The 19,945-nt window shown below is 35.1% G+C and overlaps 1 protein-coding gene across 1 annotated transcript in view; it reads right to left on the bottom strand.

Moving 5' to 3' along the window:
* Positions 1-536: 536 nt before the first annotated feature.
* TMEM144 (transmembrane protein 144) overlaps positions 537-19,945 on the bottom strand; it is a 33,812-nt gene continuing 14,403 nt past the window's right edge. Inside the window, exons 6-12 of the mRNA XM_079154586.1 lie at positions 18,578-18,659; positions 15,080-15,156; positions 12,618-12,736; positions 10,196-10,315; positions 9,344-9,441; positions 6,258-6,311; positions 537-1,531 (exon numbers count right to left, since the gene is read on the bottom strand). Of these exons, the coding sequence (XP_079010712.1) occupies positions 1,448-1,531; positions 6,258-6,311; positions 9,344-9,441; positions 10,196-10,315; positions 12,618-12,736; positions 15,080-15,156; positions 18,578-18,659 (634 nt within the window). The 3' untranslated portion in view covers positions 537-1,447. The remainder of the gene's footprint in view (positions 1,532-6,257; positions 6,312-9,343; positions 9,442-10,195; positions 10,316-12,617; positions 12,737-15,079; positions 15,157-18,577; positions 18,660-19,945) is intronic.

The following is a 19,945-nucleotide window of genomic DNA, read 5'->3' as shown; positions in this document are numbered from 1 at the left end:
GACTCTACTGTCTTTTTTCACATGGAAGAACAAAAAGTAATTCGATGAGGGGTAAAAAGGGTAGTAGCTTTTACAAGGTATTTTCTAATCCGTAGACATTTTCCCTTCAAACAACATTTAATAATAATAGCTAACAATTTTATAGTGCTTGCCAAATACCAGGAACTCACAAACACATTTCAGATTGTAACTGTACAATAGACAGGTACTAGCCTTAAACCCACTTTGCAAATAAGGAATGTGGTAACATGAGCTCAGGAACTTGTCCAAAATCAAATGACTGAAATGAATCAGAGATGGGACTTAAACTGGTACAGGTTGTCTTCAGAGTTTATGCACTCATACAGAAAGTTATTCTGTTTCTTTAGCACAAAAAAGTAGTGTGAGAGCAGGTGGGAGCAGGTGACATTTACATTCGAACAGGAGTTCTATTGTGTTAAGGGTTTGAAAAATCATGTTGATGAACACTGTATTAGCAGTTCTATTTCCAATTTCCTAAGTAAATAAAACCATTGCCATGTCATTTTCTTTTGTCCACTGGAAACCACTAGTTTAAATAGAAATAAAACAGGAAAACCTCCATTTAAATGATTTTGGATTAATATATTTTAGGAAAAAAATTATACATTTAAATGAGTGTTGGTCCCTTTAAATTCCCCCATAAGTTAGAACCTTACTTTACCAGCTCTAGACTCTCCCCCAAATTCAGAACTTGCACATATGCAATAGGTGTGCAGTTAAAAGTGCACCTGTGTGTATACTTGTGTATGTATGCATTAAATTTTATACTTGTCCTTCATGGTGGAAAACTTATTCTCTGAAGATGGATTTTACTTGGAGATAATCAAGGTATTTTAAGCTGAGATGGGCAGATGATGTAGAGGTGAACAATATTAATTTGAACTAAAAATAAGTTTTGGTTAAAATAATAATAGTTACCCTGACATTTACCTTTGCTAGCAAAAGAGCCAAATATTCTTGCAATTTAATTCCATAAGGTGAGTCTTCTCCCTCCCACTTCCCCACAAGGCATTTTTTTTTTTTTCTGTTTCTCTTCATTAGTAAGTTAGAAATTTGAATAATAACTTCTTTGTGTATGAACTCCATGCTGTTTTCTAGATTATGCAACACTAGGCATACTTGTGTTAAAAGAAACAGAACAATAAAAAAATCAGCACTCTTAGATGTAAGGCTACTTGAATATACACATTTCAATCGCTGAGTAAAGTCCTACCTTCATTAACAGTTCATCAGAAGAATTTTTCACTTTTATACTAGACTGAAACCCCGTTTTCCTTCATTTTCACATTTGTGAGGGGGAAAATATCAAGAGTGGTTGAGATTCATTTGTTGTATGAAAGTGAAGCTCTGTTCTCCGCATAATCACTCTCTTGTCCAGTAGGGAAGTTCGCCTAACCACTGCTGCCATCTGCTGGTCTTGTTGTATTTAGGTTTTAGAAAAAGCCGTGCATAAAGTTCCACTCAAGATGATGCAAAATGCAAGTATCATTAATAGATAGTTTCGCAGACCCTGAACAAGAAAAAAGAGTAACAGCAATGAAGTAAACAATCACATGCACACACAAAAAGGCAGAATGCCCCCCAGTGCGCATCCAAGGAATCAGTGAGGAGCATGCACTACTCGAGTTCCTGTTAACAGCCAGGCCACACCACACAAAGGCCTAGGGAGGCTGTGTGCCCTTGCAAAGATCCCAAGGGGTACGGAGATTTTCTGTCTTTACTATTCCTCAGTCAGATCTTCTTCGAGGGAGACCCAGAAATGGCAGCTCTAACTGGGCTATACAGGAAATAATGTCAGGGTGGGATAGGCCAGGCTGACACTATATGCACATCACTTGGAATCCTGGCTGCGCTGGGGAACTCTCACTGCAGAGGGTGGCTTTTGTTTAGTCTCATTCTGCCTCCTTCTCTTCTCTTATGCTTCCTTAGAGGTCTTCAGTTTACTGACAAAATGGGGAGATCAGAGGTAAATTTGTGTACAGACACAGACAAAGCAGAAATGATATCCAGGACGGGTAGGATGTGGACTGCCAAGGAAGCTGTTCTTTACTATTTCTAGCTCTTATTAAACCTAATATTGAGTAATATATAACCCAGAAAACCAAAATTATATGTACCTCTTTTTTCAACTTAACAAAGAATTGGGTCAGAAAGATTTAATTTCCCTCTGTTTCACTGTCAGAAAGAGATCTTTGAAAGCTGGTTGAACCATCGGATTCTCCATGTCATCACTCCCTGAAGTCAGTTTAATCACAACTTATATAAGAGAGAGACAACACACTAAAGCCTTGCTAGGTACAGAGCTGCTAACTTAAACACACATATACACTGGCCAGGCACAGTGGCTTGCATTTGTAACCCCTCAGGAGACTGAGGCAGGAGGATTGCAGGTTTGAGGCCAGTCTCAACATTTTAGTGAGACCCTATCTCAACATACAAAATTAAAGGGTTTGGGATGTAGCTCAGTGGTAAATCGCCCCTGGGTTCAAGTCTCAGTAACAAAAACCAAAACCAAACCAAGCAACCACACACACACAAATATTGTACCGAGGCAAGATGTTTCCCAATATCTTTTTCTTAGCTTTCAAGAGTTTGACTTCTCCTAGATACTAATACAAGAGCAGAATAGGCACTCAATAAACATTTGTTCAAAGAATTAATATATTCAGGTGATTTGCAAACGTACTTTGTGAATTAGAAATTGATGCAATTATTTAACTTCAAAATGGGGCTTCAGTTTTAAGCACTCTACAACCTAATTATGTGAACATTTTGCTAAACTCTATTTTATTATCTACAGAGTTAGAAGAATAATATTCTCAGGAAGAAAAAAAAAATTCACTTAAAGATTAAGAATCAGAATCTACCCAAATTGCCTAGTCTCCTACAGAAAAAGATCAATTATATTTGGGCAATACCAAGTTTTCCTTTATTGAAGTGAATATGAATTCCTGGAAAGTATACACTAAGAACCAAGAAAAAGTTTTTAACTTTAATTTCTGAAGCAGTTGTTACATACTAGATTGTCTCTTTCTTTATCTGAGAGTAGCTACTGATGTATAAATTGTGGAAATAATTCTTTGCATTGGTACTACTGTAAACATATTAACTGAAGTGTTTTAGCAAAAAATGTGATCTATATCTTTCCTAACAATGTAATTTCTGAAATAAACTTCCCAAGAATAACAGAAATCAAATACAAAAGGGCATCAGAAGTGCAGAAATGTCCAACTGATGGCCTTAAGCTAAAGAAAATCATTAAAACTCTTTCACATAGAAGGTGCTCTGACCTTAGCCTAAAGTCCTGGCAGGTGTAGGTGGAATTTCAAATATTTCCTAAGGACTGCTTCAAGATACACAGCTGGCAGGAGCTAAAAACCATGAAGATAAAGGTTTTGCTTTTGGTTTCTTTTACAGTTTAAACAGTTTTGTCTTGTTTCTAACAAAAATACTTTAAAAAAATACTTGAAGGATTTTGGGTCTAGTATTTAGTTGATGAGTTTTTCTTAAATTGCATGTAGAGGGCTGGGGAGATAGCTCAGTCGGTAGAGTGCTTGCCTTACAAGCACAAGGCCCTGGGTTTGATCCCCAGCACCGCCAAAAAAAAAAAAAAAAAAAAAAATGCATGTAGAGTATTTAAAACTTTAAAGATCTGTCAAGAGGTAATTAGACATCTGCATTAATGATAAGTACCATTGGACATTCCTTAAAAAATACTACTTTTAGGGAGTCTTATAAGATTTTTTTTTAACCCAAGAAATATCAATAATGTTCTCTTTGCTTTCAGCGTGGTTCTCTCTCCCTTTTAATACCTATAATTTTATCTTAGTCATTTTTTTATAGACAGAAAAGAGCAGATAGTCATTTCTATATTTAAAAATCCTTATTTTATAAGAAAATTGTCCTTATTAATCTAAATTGCATGTTTTTCAAAATATGTGTGTGTCATTTTTAAAATCTTTATTTTTTGCCTATTTTTATATACATACTAGGCCAAACTTTAAAACCTACTCTGGAAATGCAAGGCAGGGCTCCATTGGGACTTTATAGGATCACATTGAATAGAATTGAAGAGAACTACCTAATTATAACAGTGAATTTTCCCATCAGGAATATGGCAAGTCTCCCATCTGCTTTGATTATCTATGTCCTATTGTAAATTTCTGCAGTAAAATAAAATCCTTTATAAATCTGGCACATTTCTTGCTATTTTTCTTAGATTTTGTGTTTTTTAAAATAGTTACTAATGACATTGATTTTCTTCTTTTTAATTGGTAAGTGGTAGTATATTAGAAAACTATTGATTTTTTTCTATCATAAACCTTACCAAAGTGATCTCATTGGATCTTTAGATTTTAGCTCATTATCTTAATTTAAGAAAAAAAGTTCATATAATCTGCCAGAGATAAAATTTTCCTTTCCTTTCCTGTACCTATTCTTTTATTTCCAATTCTTGTCTTAACAAATTGGCTAGCAAATGCTGAATAATACTGGTAGTGGAGAAATCTTTGACTTATGACTTATAAAGAACTCTTGCTTCATGCGTTAGACATGTATTTTCTGTTGTTTGTGGTGCTGATTATCAAACCCCAGGCCTTGTGAATGCAAGTAAGTACGATACCACTGAGTTACATTCCCAGCCATGTTGTGGCTTTTTGATAGACATTCTATACTAACTAAAGCTCTCTCTGTCTCTCTCTCGGTTATTAGGAAGTTAATATAGTACATATTGTCATATCCTTTTCTCTGCCTATCTGGCATTGTAGCAAATAACATTAATTGATTTGCATATTTTGAATTCTCCTTGCATTCTTAACGTGAACACTAGTCATGGTACAATGGTCTTAAAAATTACTTCTCTATTTAGTCTGAGGCATATTTTTGAAGATGCTTTTAATATTGTTATAGACAATGAATTCCTGGATAAGATGCTAAAAGCATAGGAAACAAAAGCAAGAATTGACAAATGAGATTACATCAAATTAAAAAGCTTCTGTACAGCAAAGGAAACAATTGACAGAGAGAAGAAACAACTTACAGAATGGGGGAAAAATACATGAAAGCTGTTAATCTGACAGAGGATAAATACTCAGGATATATAAAGAACTCAAAAACAAGATAAAAAACAAGTAATATAATAAAAATGGATACATGATCTGGATACTTTTTAAAAGAAGAAATACAAATGACCAATAAATATATGAAAAACACTCAAAACTTCAGCCATCAGGGAAATGTGAATCAAAGTTGAAATGAGATTCCATCCAACCCCAGTTAGCATGACAGTTATTAAAACAAAACAAAACAAAATCAATAATAAAAAAAACCCCATTGACTCAAATGCAAATAATTTTTATTTATACAAGAGGCCATACACAATGTGACTTTAAAACATTTCATTTTAGAATGATCAAAGTGTTTTAAATATAAAATTGAAAAATCATTTAAAAGATGGACTAAGAATTCATTTATTTTATGGTTCCCAGAGATTAGCAAGATCAAATCTTAGTAACAGGATACTATATATTAAACAGAAAATATGGTTTATTATGCCTTGGCAGAGAGTCTTTGGTTTTATATTGTCATTAGTTAAAAATGATCATACAATTTTATTAACAAATAATCCTCAACTGAAGATTCTTTCCACTAATAAAGATAGATGAGAAAAGTTCGAAATTATTTTGTGATGAATCACATACACATTTACTAGAAATATTCTCACTATCACATTTGAAATGAGACTAGCAGCCACCTGTTACCAAGCTGCTTTCCTAAGAAGTGGCTGATTTGAACAGGCCTTTTTGGAGAGGCCTGGGGAACAACTTAAAGAGGCATGACCAAATTCCATTTTCCTCAAGGGACATTTTAACCTTTGGTATAAGAAAACTTTCATCTTGTTTATCTACATTATTTCACACTATGCAAATTTCTCTCTCTCATATTTTATTAGGTTATTTAACTCTAATTTCCTTCAGGGAAATGAAAGCCAACTAAAGAATTTTTCTACTCAGAGTGGAAGTAGAAAGGTGTATGATAATTATTATCAATTAGTATTTTCTTTACTGTTTAGATATTAGAACATTTTAAACAAATGGTCTGTCAATCCGTTCATGTGTTGTCTACCTTAGGCCTTGGCGTCACATGCAGTTTTCAGAAGATAACCCAAACATAATATTACATACCCTTCTTACCTGGTCGTAATCCTAGTATCTAAATCAGTCCTTTCTTATACATACCTGTATTTCCTTAAAAATGAAAACACCCCACAATGCAGCTATAAATCCTGGACCCTTAAATAAAAATAAGAACTTTAATTAAATTGGATATTTTTGTTACACGTGTACTCTATGTAATATAATAAGTTAAGATAATATAAAAATATTTTCATGGAAAACTATAATCTCAATCCTAACTTTATATTAAACTAAACATCAAGTAACATGAAATAAAAAAAAAATCTTTTTCTTCATGGTGTTTTAAAAAATTGTTTTGATGATGCTATATTTTTTATCATAGCATACTTCTTCTTAATGTGATATGTTATTTTAACATGGAAACAGCTTATTCTTATTTTTTCTATTGAAAAATAGATACTAGAAATGGGGTTAACAAGATAAAGTGCACCAACAAACTTCTTTCTTTGCCATAAAATTCTCATAACTCAGAAAAATTTAACATGTTATTTGGACCTGGCAAGCAATGTGCATATGAAAGTAGCATGTACACAAATTAAAAAAAAAAAAAAAGTTACGCCTTTAAAGTCTCACGAATGCCTAATATCAAACACAAATAAGTGCTGTATATAGTTACAAGGAAAGATTTTTTAAAAAATGTAATGAAAAGAGAATGCAAAAGGAGAAGGGAACATTGACCAGGAGACAAAGACAAAAGTGGAATAATATAGGAAAAAGGGAATGAGAAGAAATGAGATGAAAAAGAATGATTCTGCAAAATGAAAACTTGAAGCTATTCAGGTTTGGTTTAATTTGCTTTCAGTCAACAAGGAAAAGGAAAAAGAAGAGGCATTTGGGTTAACCATGGTCTTTGTGGAGAAGATGTGTTGCATCAGCATGCTTATGGTCCTCTTGGAACCCAGCAGGCGCTCTGGAATAGTTTCAAAATAAATGATTCCAAAAAGTTCTCCACCATCATTCCTCCACCTGTCTAAATGACTGTGTCAACAAAGTCTGATTCCATTCTGGCATAGGAGTGAAATACTTTACTCTGTGTTTATCAGCATCTGCAAAGTCAACATCAAAAGGGCTACAGAAATAGGTCAAAGGAACTGCCTTTTGTCAGTGATGCAAAATCCTGAGCCTTAAAATCCAAACCAAATGAGAAGCATATGGGTCTTTCAGGCACCTTCACACTGTCTTGAGACAGGATGGAGGAAACAGTAGAAGAGATGTAATATTACTGCTATGCCAGTCACTCAATAATTTGTATCCTCTTTTTTCCCTAAATTCATTTCCCTTCAGAGAACATAGAAGACAATACCACATGTGTCACTGTCCTTCAAAGCCTTCTGTCTGATAATTTTCTAAATATAAGTTCAGACATGGCCTGAGAGTTCCTGTAAGGAGTAATGTGCTTTGTTAAAAGCATGCAAGCATAGATCAAAGTCAGTACAGACTCTTGCTTCTGGAAAACAGCAGTCAGTTGAATTTTCTACCTAAGAGCATCTTAATTGAACATATGACTATTTTGAAAGTTGGCAGTATATCTTTTCCTTTTGTAAATAAATTCAAATTACATGTCAATTCTGCAAGTAAATAAGGCTCAATCAGCCTTTGACAACAAGGTGGACTTGATTCTATTTTAAGAAGTTGAACCCTGTGAATAAATTGATGTGGCTTTTATCACATAAGACTTAGGGCACAGATAACAGGTCTTCATCCCTGCTAGGTGTTTTCCCTCCCTCCCTTCCTTCCTTTTTGTTTCTTAATTGAATATTAATTGCTTAAAAACAAAAGAGGCGCCACTGTCAAGGAACTTACAATCTAGTCACTCCTGGAAGCATGGATACAGAAAAGTGGAAATACCTATACCTGTGATGCTGGGATTTTAAAAGTATATTCTTGACTAAGTAACACTGACTGTATCCATTATTGTCGAAGTTGTGTGTTGGGTGTATTTGAAATACTATTTTTCAAAAGTTTTTAAAAATCCAGCTTTACCAAAACAAAAAACAAAACCAAAACCAAAACTAAAATCAAACAAGAAAACCAAAGAATATAGACTCCCTAAGGGTAAGAACTGAGCCTTTGCTATAAGCAAATAAGGCTGCCCTTGAACAGAGTGGGAAAGGTAGAACAGGCAGGAACCTAGCAGCAAAATAGAATGGAGATCTAGTCCTTCCTTGGTCCCACATCCTGTTTCAATATGTTTAAAAAATATTCAGCTTCCTAGGTTTTCCCAAGTGTGCTACTACTACATTTTTATGCAAATTGTTTGTGATGACAGAAGCAGGAAGGCAGTTGCATAACTGTTGAGCAATCTAAGATGTCTAGAGGACACATAAGAGCCAACTTTAAGGCATTCCTGTGATCTATCAGTCCTAGCGCCATAATGGACCTGAAGCAAACTCTGGATTGGATTCCATACTCCTGGCAGACAGTGGCACTGTGTACTGGAAACTCTGTACTTAGATGTGTTCAGATTTCCACTAGCCATATGACTTAGGTAATGCTCTTAGTTTTTGCCTCAGTTTTCTCATCTTCAAGATGGGGATCATCCTATCAAAACTTATCCTGACTATGTCTAAGAAAACATTTTTTGTCTTTCTATGATCTAATTATGTTTTACATTAATGGCACCTAGGAAATCAGATGAAGCAAATTGTTTTAAGTATGCCATGATGAATGTCATCATCCAGAGATAATACCTTATCTTAGTATTTTCTGAAATTTGTCCTTAATAATAGTGAAGCACCGAGAAGTGTCTGAAGTGCTTTCAGTTTCAAGGTTATCAGAAGATTTAAGTGGAATGATATACATAAAACCATTAGTTATAAACCTATTATACAAAGAGATTGATATTATAAATAGCAATTTATGATTTATCTAAGATGACAGGTAAAGTGATCAAACAAAAACTGCAAGGATATTAAAGATTAAGCATTAGCAAACCTGTTAAAATGAGATTATAAATGTTCCTTAACAAGGACATGAAGATTAGAGAGAGGAAATCTATCTACCTGAATCTGGACATTTTATTCCAAAAGAGATCAAACTCTATGACAGGCCTTAATGATTCACTAAGAGTGCTCAGAAAAATTAGATTTGATTTCAAAAACAGAAATTTGAACAGTTTGTGTACTTACGGCAGTGATTATTGGAAAACTGACCACAGCACTTAGAGAGTGATTAGCAATGAACCAGCAGCAGGTAGCTATGGCCCAAAGCACTCCTGAAAGGAACCCTGAAACACACACAGACAACACTTATTTGCAAGCCATACTCTGCTCCTGAAAAATTCACTCTTCCGACACAACAGGAGCATCAAAGTGCACAGACAAATGCATTCCTATCAACACTGTTGGTCACTATGGGTTTTTGAGTCATGTTTTATGGGTCAATTTAGAAACCAAATTATTTCTCTGCTCTTGACTGCTGCGGGTATAATGATCAATCCTTTCCCTTTATTGACATTAAATAAAGTACCCAAAGTAGTAGTTCAGGTAGAGATTGGGTAGTAGAGAGAGGCCTAGGGAAGTATTGGATCTTAACATTTCCTGAAAAAACCATTTACTCTGAACCATAAACATAAAGAAGAGGTGAAATTCAGAATAAAGCTAGAGCTAAGGGGAAAAAATCATAGCAGTTAAGTGAAAATACTAGCTGCAATTTTCACAATACTTTGGGTAGTCATTAAATATTCTACCATTTTCTAGAGGGTAGTACACTTTAGCAAAAATCAATTGGGCCTTCAAAATAAACCTTTAATTTTATTAAAAATATTTTATTAAAAATATATCCCCAACAGAATTATAGCAAACTCTGTTAAGTGAGAAATTATTATTATTTTAACAATCAGTGCGCAACGGGTTAAGAACAAAAGTATGTGTATTTTCAATACACATTGTTTTGAACTGTGTAACAATTATTCAAGCTAAATTGAGTAGAGAATGATATTTTCACAGAGTAATAAGATTTTCCATAGTTGATATTCTCACCTGGCAAGACTGCCTCAGGATATAGTTTGGGACTATTTTTCATGGCTACACAGTAGGCCAGAAAGTAGACTGTACTCGTAAGAAAGATGCCGCTGAAGTGTGCGAAAACATAGTCTAAATCTGAAAATACAGATCATAAAACTCTTACACATCATTTTAATCACCCCAGGTATACTTAGCCTGAAAATAAAACAAACTCCCCAAATTGACCTTACAAGTATTAACTATATTTTAATCACCCTCGGGGTTTTACATGTGTTTGTGTGGAACTTTAATGAACATATTCAAAACTTAGAAATATTAAGTAGCAAATTAGTTACTATAATCAAATCTAAATAGCAAGTTTTTTTTTATGATTATCTTGGAAAGCTAAATCAGAAACAACGAATATTATGTAACCGTGATGTTAACACTTCCCTTTTAAGAACAAGTATTTGGACCTCATTTTACTAGTGATTGGCAACTGTAGCAAATCTTCACCTAGACGGCAGTGGGGGTATGGTTAAAAACATCTGGGAGGGGCAAAGTTGATGTGGTCTATTGATCAATCCAGAGACCAGCATCTCTGTGGTGAATGACAGTTACACAGAAAGATAAGCCAGAAGTGGAGCCACACAAAGGGAAGGAGTGATAACACCTGATGGTGCTGATCGCTGAGAAACCCTAATTCCACTGACAGGTTAAACAGATGGCCCTCTGGCCACACAGATGGGTGCACTACATGTTTTTGGCTGACAAAGTTACTTTGGATTCAATGTTTCTGTCACCTAAAATTTTGAAATAGATGAGTGGGCTGTGTTTGTGGACAAATGCTTGAAGGACAGAGTTTGTCTAATTTTTCTTAATCTTAAATTATACTGCTGGGTCATACAAGAATAATACATCCATATATAGACCTCCACAAAAGACAACATAAAATAGCAATTAAAAGCACTGACTACCTGGTGCAAATCCTTCTTCTACATTTAAAGTGAGACTTGGGCAAAATTACTTAATGCCTCTCTGACTTAATTTTTATTGTTGTAAAATGAGGATAACAATGGTATCAATTGCTCTGAGGGCTAACAGAGTTTTTGCAAAGGACTTACAATGGATAATACATATATGTTTGTTAAATAAATAAAATAAAAATAATGCCCCCTAGAATTATTTTTAATAAAGTGCGTTCCCATCAGACTACATGCAAAACTGTTGTAAGGAAGATCTCTAAGGACCCACTGTTCTATTTATGTAAAGAGATTGTCAAGGCATTGTTTATTATGTCCCAGTACCAAGAACAACTTTTATTCTTGAACAATCCGTTCTTTTTATCTTGTGTTCACTGAATCCTGGGACTGATCTAATTTCCCTCATGGCTATAAGAAATCTGAGAGTCACATTTATGGCTCATTTATTGCAAAGGGGTAAGTGTAGTAGAAAATTTTTAGACTCATTCCTGGTTCCATTTATTTCCTCCCTCTTGCTTTTTTCCATTTTCTTCTAGTTTCTCCTCTGTTATCCTGTTTTGATTAGTTTTTATCCTCTAAAAATGAAAAGAATAAAATATGAAAAAGTATTTGTATAATACCTTAGCAAAAGAAAGACAGAAGTCAATAAATGGCTCAGCACTGTATATGAGGCTAAATATAAAAAGGAAGGAAACTGAGGCATCTTCCTAAAGTGCTCTGTTCTAGTCAAGTTCAATTCTCTGCTGCTTCATCAATCTTTCCTTCCTGACTTGTGCTCTCCAAACTTCTCCCCTATCTGAACACAGGTCATGTTAATTTTCTGCACTGTATAATCTAGAATTTTATTTCATTTGTGTTTTAATTCCCTTATCATTTCATAGGTGTAAGGCATATTGTGGCACGATTACAGAACCACATAGTATCTTCTTTCTTCTCCTTCTGAGCCTGAGCCATTGCACGCAGTGTTGAGTTTACCCCTGGGAAATTAGTTTTACCATTAAATAGTGAGATATTATCAGGAAGCATTATGTTGAGCTTTTCAACACACCACCCTGTGCTTGAAAAACAATATCTTCTGACTTAATAGACTGTACTTTGACCTTTACTTGATTTAAAAGTATTATGTACCACACTTTAGCCTTTTCTAAAAAAAGCAAAAGAATACATATTTTCCCAGCGAATGGAAAATATCTCTAAATCTTACTGGAAAGCCAAAAACAATGTGCTAAGATCCCAGGAGTTGAAATGAACCCTGACTACAGCTGATTCTATTTGTATGTGAAAGATCACATGAAAATACTCACAGTCCTTTATTACTTTTAGTCTTTAGTACTTTTTAAAATCACCATTCACAAATGAAAAAGTAAGATCAAATCTATATACTAACATCTATTATATTGAAATGCTTTTCATATTCTTAAGACAAGTAGTATTAATGAGCTTGCTTATAAAGTAAAATAACATTTTACTCTCACCATACTGGCTCGCCCCTGCATATATGCTGTCATTTCTTTTGCTGTGGTCCTTAATATAAATGATTGGCACAAAGGTAGACCCATAGAGTATTCCAGATATCACTGCAAGACTGCAGCCCCTTCAGAAACAAAGATAATTCACCATGAATCTCCGCCCAAAGCAAGATTGCTGTCAAACATACAAATGGGATTATAAGTAAAGCATAATTCAAAATGCAGATCACAAGCACTTCAGCAGAAATCACCCATCTATCTTAAGCTCTGTGATTGGCAGAAGTCAAAGGAATACCCTGCAGTGTTAAGTGGCATGAGCAACCAGGAGTGGAGGCACAGACTGCTGTCTAATTTTGGAAGTACATGAATGGCAGAAGTCAGAGTGGATTATTGCTATAAACTGTCATTCCACTCTATGAGAGCATTGCTTCTGTTGTATTGTGCAGTCTACATAAATAAACTTGACTCTTCAATTAAATTATGAGGCGTTTGTAGACAGACACTATGCCTTATGCCTCTTTTTAAAACACACTATAATATCCAACATAGAAATATGACAGATGAAGTACTAAGTACATTTTTGTTGAAAACAACTCTTGAGACTCACAGACTTGTTTATAAATTCTTTGAATATGGCATGGTCAAGGGGAAATGCCCACTTAATCCAATAATCCAGATATTTCAGGTAAAACATTCCCTTTTTATAAGAAGAAAATGTTTCATATTAAGCATGCTGATTCCTCAGACTTGGGCCCTGTTTCCACAAAAAAGGGATTGCCAGTGATTTTGGGGAGAGGTCATTAATATGTTGTAATAATCCCCTTAACTTAATACAAACAGTAAAAATTATTTCCTCCTAAGGAAATTTAGGTAAAAATTATTTTCTCCTAAGTCTAAAATCAAGGTCTTATTCAATTTTAATACTCCTCAATTAAGGAATCAATGTAATCAATTTCATTAAGGAATAGGAAAAAAAAAGAAAACCAAAAAAATCATTAGATTTTTAGATTTTTTTTCTCACATTGAAATCCCTGAGTCATGTGAGAACTGGTTTTCACGGAGTATCCCCAAAACAAAGAAGACATAAACCAGGCCGGCCTAATTATAAGGTAACTAAAAATCTTTTTTTCTTAACAAATATCCCCTTAAATTGTAGGAGACGATTCATGAAAAAAAAAAGAAAGAAAGAAAGAAAATGAGTTTGGAAATATTTGAAAAAAATCCTTTTATTTGAAAGATTTCATTTTGTGGAAAAATAGCAACATATTTATTTCTTCTACAGCTTGCTTATTTGTTCATTCTTTTATTCATTTTATTTGTCGAAATATTTATTTCTCTGCCTATTTCCCACTATGAAGATATTGTATATACTATCAAAAGAAAAGATTTAGGCTGGGAATACAGCTCAATGTGGGTATATAGCTCAGTGGTAGAAGCTTGGCTAGCATAAACAAGGTCCCTGGGTTTGATCCCCTGACCCTCTTGTGTCTCTCTCTCTCTTCTCTCTCTCTCTCTCTCTCTCTCTCTCTCTCTCTCTCTCTCTCTCTCTCACACACACACACACACACACACACACACACACACACAGATTTATTTATTTATTTATTTTGGTAGTAGGGATGGACTCCAGGAAACTTAACCATTGAACCACATCTCCAGTCCTATTTATATATTATTTAGAAACAGGGTCTTGCTAAGTTGCTTAGGGCCTCACCAAGTTGCTGAGGCTGGCTCTGAACTTGTGATCCTCCTGCCTCAGCCTCCAAGCTGCAGGGATTACAGGCATGAGCCACTGAACTGGGCTATATATTCTTTTGAGTACAAAAAGAGGTGTCACCACACAAATTTCAAAGCAGCCATGAATTGTCAAATGCAAGTTGAATATTGTTATATATTTTCATATATTTTTGTTAGTCCAAAAATAAAAAGTCAAACACAGAACTTAAAAATCCCACCACCATAAAATAAACAGGTTTATGTTGAACCTAACTCTCTGAGTCCTCATGATCAAGACAGTGGAGGTAGGACTCACATAGACACAAAATATTCCATTATATTTGATAACAATATCTTGGTATTTTAAACCTAACACGTGAGTGTGGGGTGGGCATCCTGGGCACAGCAGTGTTAGAGAAGTGTATTGCCTAACTTGATCATGACTACTGAGAACATGTTGGTTATCACACTCTACCGCTTTAACTTCAGGTGCAAAGTCTTGCAAAATGAGGTGTCCTTTGGTCACCTGCTTATTGATTAGAGACACTGCAATGGCAGTACTCACTGAACAGCCAAGTTCATGGACCTCTGTACTTAAAACCCAGCAGGGGACAAAAAAACCTTGCTCCAAGGAGCTAGAAGTCACAGCTTGTGTTATTTCCTTCTTGAACTCAGATGAATATCACTTTACTCTGGCTACCCTGCTTTAACCAAACATGAGACAGAATAACAAAGAAGGAACCTCTCCTTACACTATGCGGTGGTGTACTGTAGGGAGTTTATCCACCCAGGAATAATCAGGACTGGGATCTTGAGTTGTGTTGATCGCCTATTGGAAACATTGGCAGAAACCAAAACAAAAAGAACATTCAAGTCATAATCACGCTGGTGACAAAAAGATTTCCAGTGGTTTCCTTTCCTCTCTCAAATATACCTTAAAATATGAACATGTTACCCACACATTTTGATAGCTTGATCAGTTCTTTCTGATTCTGCTCCCTCTTTCCTTCAGAATGGTTTGGCAGTTGGCAAGTTCTCCATTTACATTTTTCACAGAATAACATATGGCTATTTTGTTATAGCTATTGAAACTAACAAAGGTTGCTAACTCTTGTGGCTCATTTGTATTTTAACAATCTGTAAAAATATAGAAGCCAAGAAGAACTTGGACTCCTAATATGGAAATGCCTAAATTTAGTTTGTTTATATCAATTTTAGAAACAATTAATAAAATATTTCAAGTCATATTTCAAAATTAGTCTAATATTCTAAGACAGGAAAAATTATGAGTAAATTCATACTATTTCTACCATTGAGTGTGATTTTTTGTCCTTAGCTGAAGAGACCTTGATGCTATGTCTACACTTTTGGAAGAGATAAGAAACTAGATTTGAATTCTTTGTCATGTGTTAATGAGTTTCCCTTTCTTTTACTGAAAGGGCTTATGATGCATGGCTGCATACTGACCCACCCTGCTCAACACATATCTTCAGACAGCTTGTTTGTATCCTTCCACCTTAGCTAGGAAAATCTACTTAGCCTACTATGTATCTCTACCAACTTGTATTTCTGTTACTGTATTACTTCATTCCTCTCTTGAAGGATGGTGTTCAAAGGGTGGTTGGTTTGTTATTAGGATCCTTAAACTGGGCAACGAACTCCAGACACCTCCCATAACAAGTCCTCCACTCTCCCTGAAACACATCCCTGATTAGAGATGCCTACGAATTAATGAACCTCTTCTTTCTTATGCTTAAGCAAATTATTATTCAGCAGTAGTGTCACACCAGCCATCTTAGTTGATAAAAGTTTAACAGGGGATTAAGGAAAGAAGAAGAAAAGTTGATTTTGAAGTATGGAATAGAGTCAGCACCTTACAGGAAAGCAATATATCAGTGGAGTATGGGGGCACTGAACTCAGCGGGCAGCTTTGGGCCAATGGAAGGAAATCCTTGAGACACGGGGGATTAGTTTCCAGGTTCACAGCAACAGGGCTTGGCCCTGAAATAACCTTTTTATATGTATGCAGTGACACTTGTAGGCATCAGGTCTTTTAAAAACGGTGTCCCTGTTTGACTCAGGTTTGCTATTCCAGATTAATTTAGATTTTTCAAGTTCAGAAGAGTGGTTCCTTATATATTTTGTCTTTGCCTTTATGTAGAACAGGATAACAGAAGAAAAGAGAAATGGGAAGAATAATCAAGGGTAACTTCTACTTTCACATGATGTTGTTGACCCATTCATTGGTTTCCTCTGCTCTACTCCTACTTTAAGACCTCCACACTATTGCTTTTCTTTTTCTTTTTTCTTCATTCTTTTTAGATATACATGACAGTAGAGTGTATTTTGACATATTATACACACATGGGGTATAAATTCCTATTCTTGTGGTTGTACTTGATGTGGAGTTACACGGGTCATGTATTCATGAATGAACATGGGAAAGTTATGCCCAATTCATTCTATTGTCTTTCCTATTTCCACCCCTTCCCTTTTCTTCATTTCCCTTTCTTTATTCTATTGAACTTATGTTCTTCCCTCCCACTCTCCCATCCCATTGTGTGTTAGTATCTACATATCAGAGAGAACATTGGCCTTCAATGTTTGGGAAATGGCTTATTTTACTTAGCATGATAGTCTCCAGTTCCATCCATTTATTGGAAAATGCCATAATTTCATTCTTATTTATGGCTGAGTAATATTCTATTGTGTATATTTATCACATTTTCTTTATTCATTCATCTGTTGCAGGGTACCTAGGTTAGTTCCATAGCTTGGCTACTATGAATTGAGCTGCTCTAAATATTAATTTGACCATGTCATTGTAGTATGCTGATTTTAAGTCTTTTGGGAATATACTGAGGAACACAATAACTGGGTCAATGGTGGTTCCATTTCAAGTTTTCTGAGGAATCTCCATACTTTCCATAGTGGTTGCACCAATTAGTAATCTCACCAGCAATGTATGAGTGTACCCTTCTCCTGATATCCTTCCTAACATTTATTGTTACCTGCATTCTTGATTACTGCCATTCTGACTGGACTGAAATGAAATCTCAATGTAGTCAATGTAGTTTTAATTTGCATGTCTCTAACTGCTAGAGATGTTGAATATTTTTTCATATATTTGTTGATTGCATTTTTTCTTCTGTGAAGTGTCTGTTCAGTTCCTTTGCACACTTATTAATTTGGTCATTTGTATGTTTGGTGTTAAGTTTTTTTGAATTCTCTATATATCCTGGAGATTAATGCTCTATTTGAGGTGCAGATGGCAAAGATTTTCTCCCATGCTGTAGGCTCACTCTTCATGTTCTTGATTGTTTCCTTTGCTGAGAAGAAGCTTTTTAGTTTGAATTCATCCCATTTATGGATTCTTGATTTTACTTCTTGCACTTTAGGAGTCTTGTTGAGGAATTTGGTTCCTAAGCCAACACGATAGAGATGTGGGCCTACGTTTTCTTCTAGTAGGCTGAGGGTCTGTGGTCTAATTCCTAGGTCCTTGATCCACATTGGATTGAGTTTTGTGCAGGGTGAGAGATAGGTGTTCAATTTCATTCTGCTACATATGGATTTCCAGTTTTCCCAGCACCATTTGTTGAAGAGGCTCTCTTTTATCCAATGAATGTTTATGGTGCCTTTGTGTAGTATGAGATAATTGTATTTATGTAGGTTTGTCTCTGCATCATCTATTCTGTACAACTGGTCTTCGTGTCTGTTTGGGGCCAACACCATGCTGTTTTTGTTACTATAACCCTGTAGAATAATTTAAGTTTTGGTTGCAGGATCCCCTGTATCACTTTTTGCTTTGGCTATTCTGGATCTCTTATTTTTCCAAATGAATTTCATGAATGCTTTTTCTATTTCTATGAAGAACATCATTGGAATTTTAATAGGGATTGCATTAAATCTACCCTATGCTTTTACAATTATATTTACATTCTTTTTCAGATTTTAGGGCTTTCTTATTGTACAGGTTCATAAATTGTTCTCAAATATGGAGATGCATTTATACATCTCCTAGTAGGCATCTACTGTTCATAAAAATAAATCAACCTCTGTACAGACTGAGGAACTTTACTGTGCAAATACCAATTGATCACTACACAGACCTAGTCACAGCAAGTAAGCTCAGCTATTCTACGCTAACATGAGTGACCAGAAAACTCCACCTCCTGATATGGGTTTCAAATTTGTTGTTTCCCTTCCATCTTAATTTCATGTTTCAAACCGTTGTCTCTTCTGACACTCACCGGCTCTGTCATTAGTGGGGTGGTATCCATGGAACATGTGCCATTGGGTATTTCACTTTTGATGAACAAGAATATGAAGGCACTGTAAAGAAAACACATTTTGCAATGTTTATCATAATGTGTCCTCAGGGAGTTGCCTGATTTTTAAGCAAAAACACCTTAAATCCTCAAGTGCCTACGATATGAACATTACTTCCAAATTGCCACTGCAGTGGTCCTGCTGTTTCTTTAGAGCTGCCTTTCTCTTTACTGTCTCTTACTTTTTTTGGATTACAATAGATTAATAGCTAAACTCACCAGCACTTGCCCAAATCAGATCTTTCTCCTGATTTGCTTGTTTTAGTCAATGACCCACATTTTATTTTTATTCCTGCTAACTTTGGAAATGTATTTATAAGAAATATAAATTAAAACAATATTGAAATAATACTTCTCCTCTATTAACATACCCCCAAAGTGTAACAGCATGCTCAGTTGACAAACTATAAGGAACAGGTGCTTTTACACCTGTGATGTGAGTGCAGAACTCATACAAGTCCTATAGAGGAGAATCTGATGCCATAGCTGCCACACTCCTGCCTTACCAATTCTGCTCCAGGCCTTCTAACATAGATACACTCACGCTCAGGTGAGGTAACCTATATGATCAAACAATGGAGTACTATGCAGCTGTAAAAAAATGGGATGATATCCATGGTCTAATATAGAACTATTTCTAGGATGCATATTAAGAGATAAACACACAGCTAAACCTAATGATGTTTTCCACCGTCACATCCCTATCATAATGTACTCTCTACCCTCATCCAATATCTTTATAGTAAATGCCTCATTTAGTATTGACTTTTGAACTATGCAAATGTTAAAACGTACTAAAATATTAAATTAAAAAAACAACTTCGATATGCTTTGGATATTCCTATAAATGTTTCTAAAATAAACTGGCATGGTTCAAAAATTGAAATGAAGAAGGAACCTTTCAAAACAGATGTGAGGTTGAAATAGGGTAGGCAACTGGGTGAAGAATAGTGAACATTATATGCTAACTTTTGTATCAAAATTTAATAATTCCTTAGTTCAATCTTTTACTTATAATGCCCAAATGATTCCATATCCCCTTCCAAACGAAACTTAACTTTCCTTTTTGATTTCTATTGCTCTCTGTATTATGCTCCATCCCTACCTATCTCAATGTAATGCCCCATATGAACTTCGACCTCTGACCACTCCTAGCTCCAAGCTATTTCCCTCACCCCAAGCTTTCACAAACACTTGCTCTTGCCTTTAAAATCTTTCCAGTTAGTCATATTATATACTCTCCTCTTCCTATCCAAACTGAGGAAGAGCTGGGGTGCAAATTCTAGAAGA

Source organism: Sciurus vulgaris (assembly GCF_902686455.1).
Source record: "Sciurus vulgaris genome assembly, chromosome: 9".
NCBI classification, from domain to species: Eukaryota; Metazoa; Chordata; class Mammalia; order Rodentia; family Sciuridae; genus Sciurus; species Sciurus vulgaris.
This window is presented reverse-complemented; position numbering and strand designations above follow the sequence as displayed.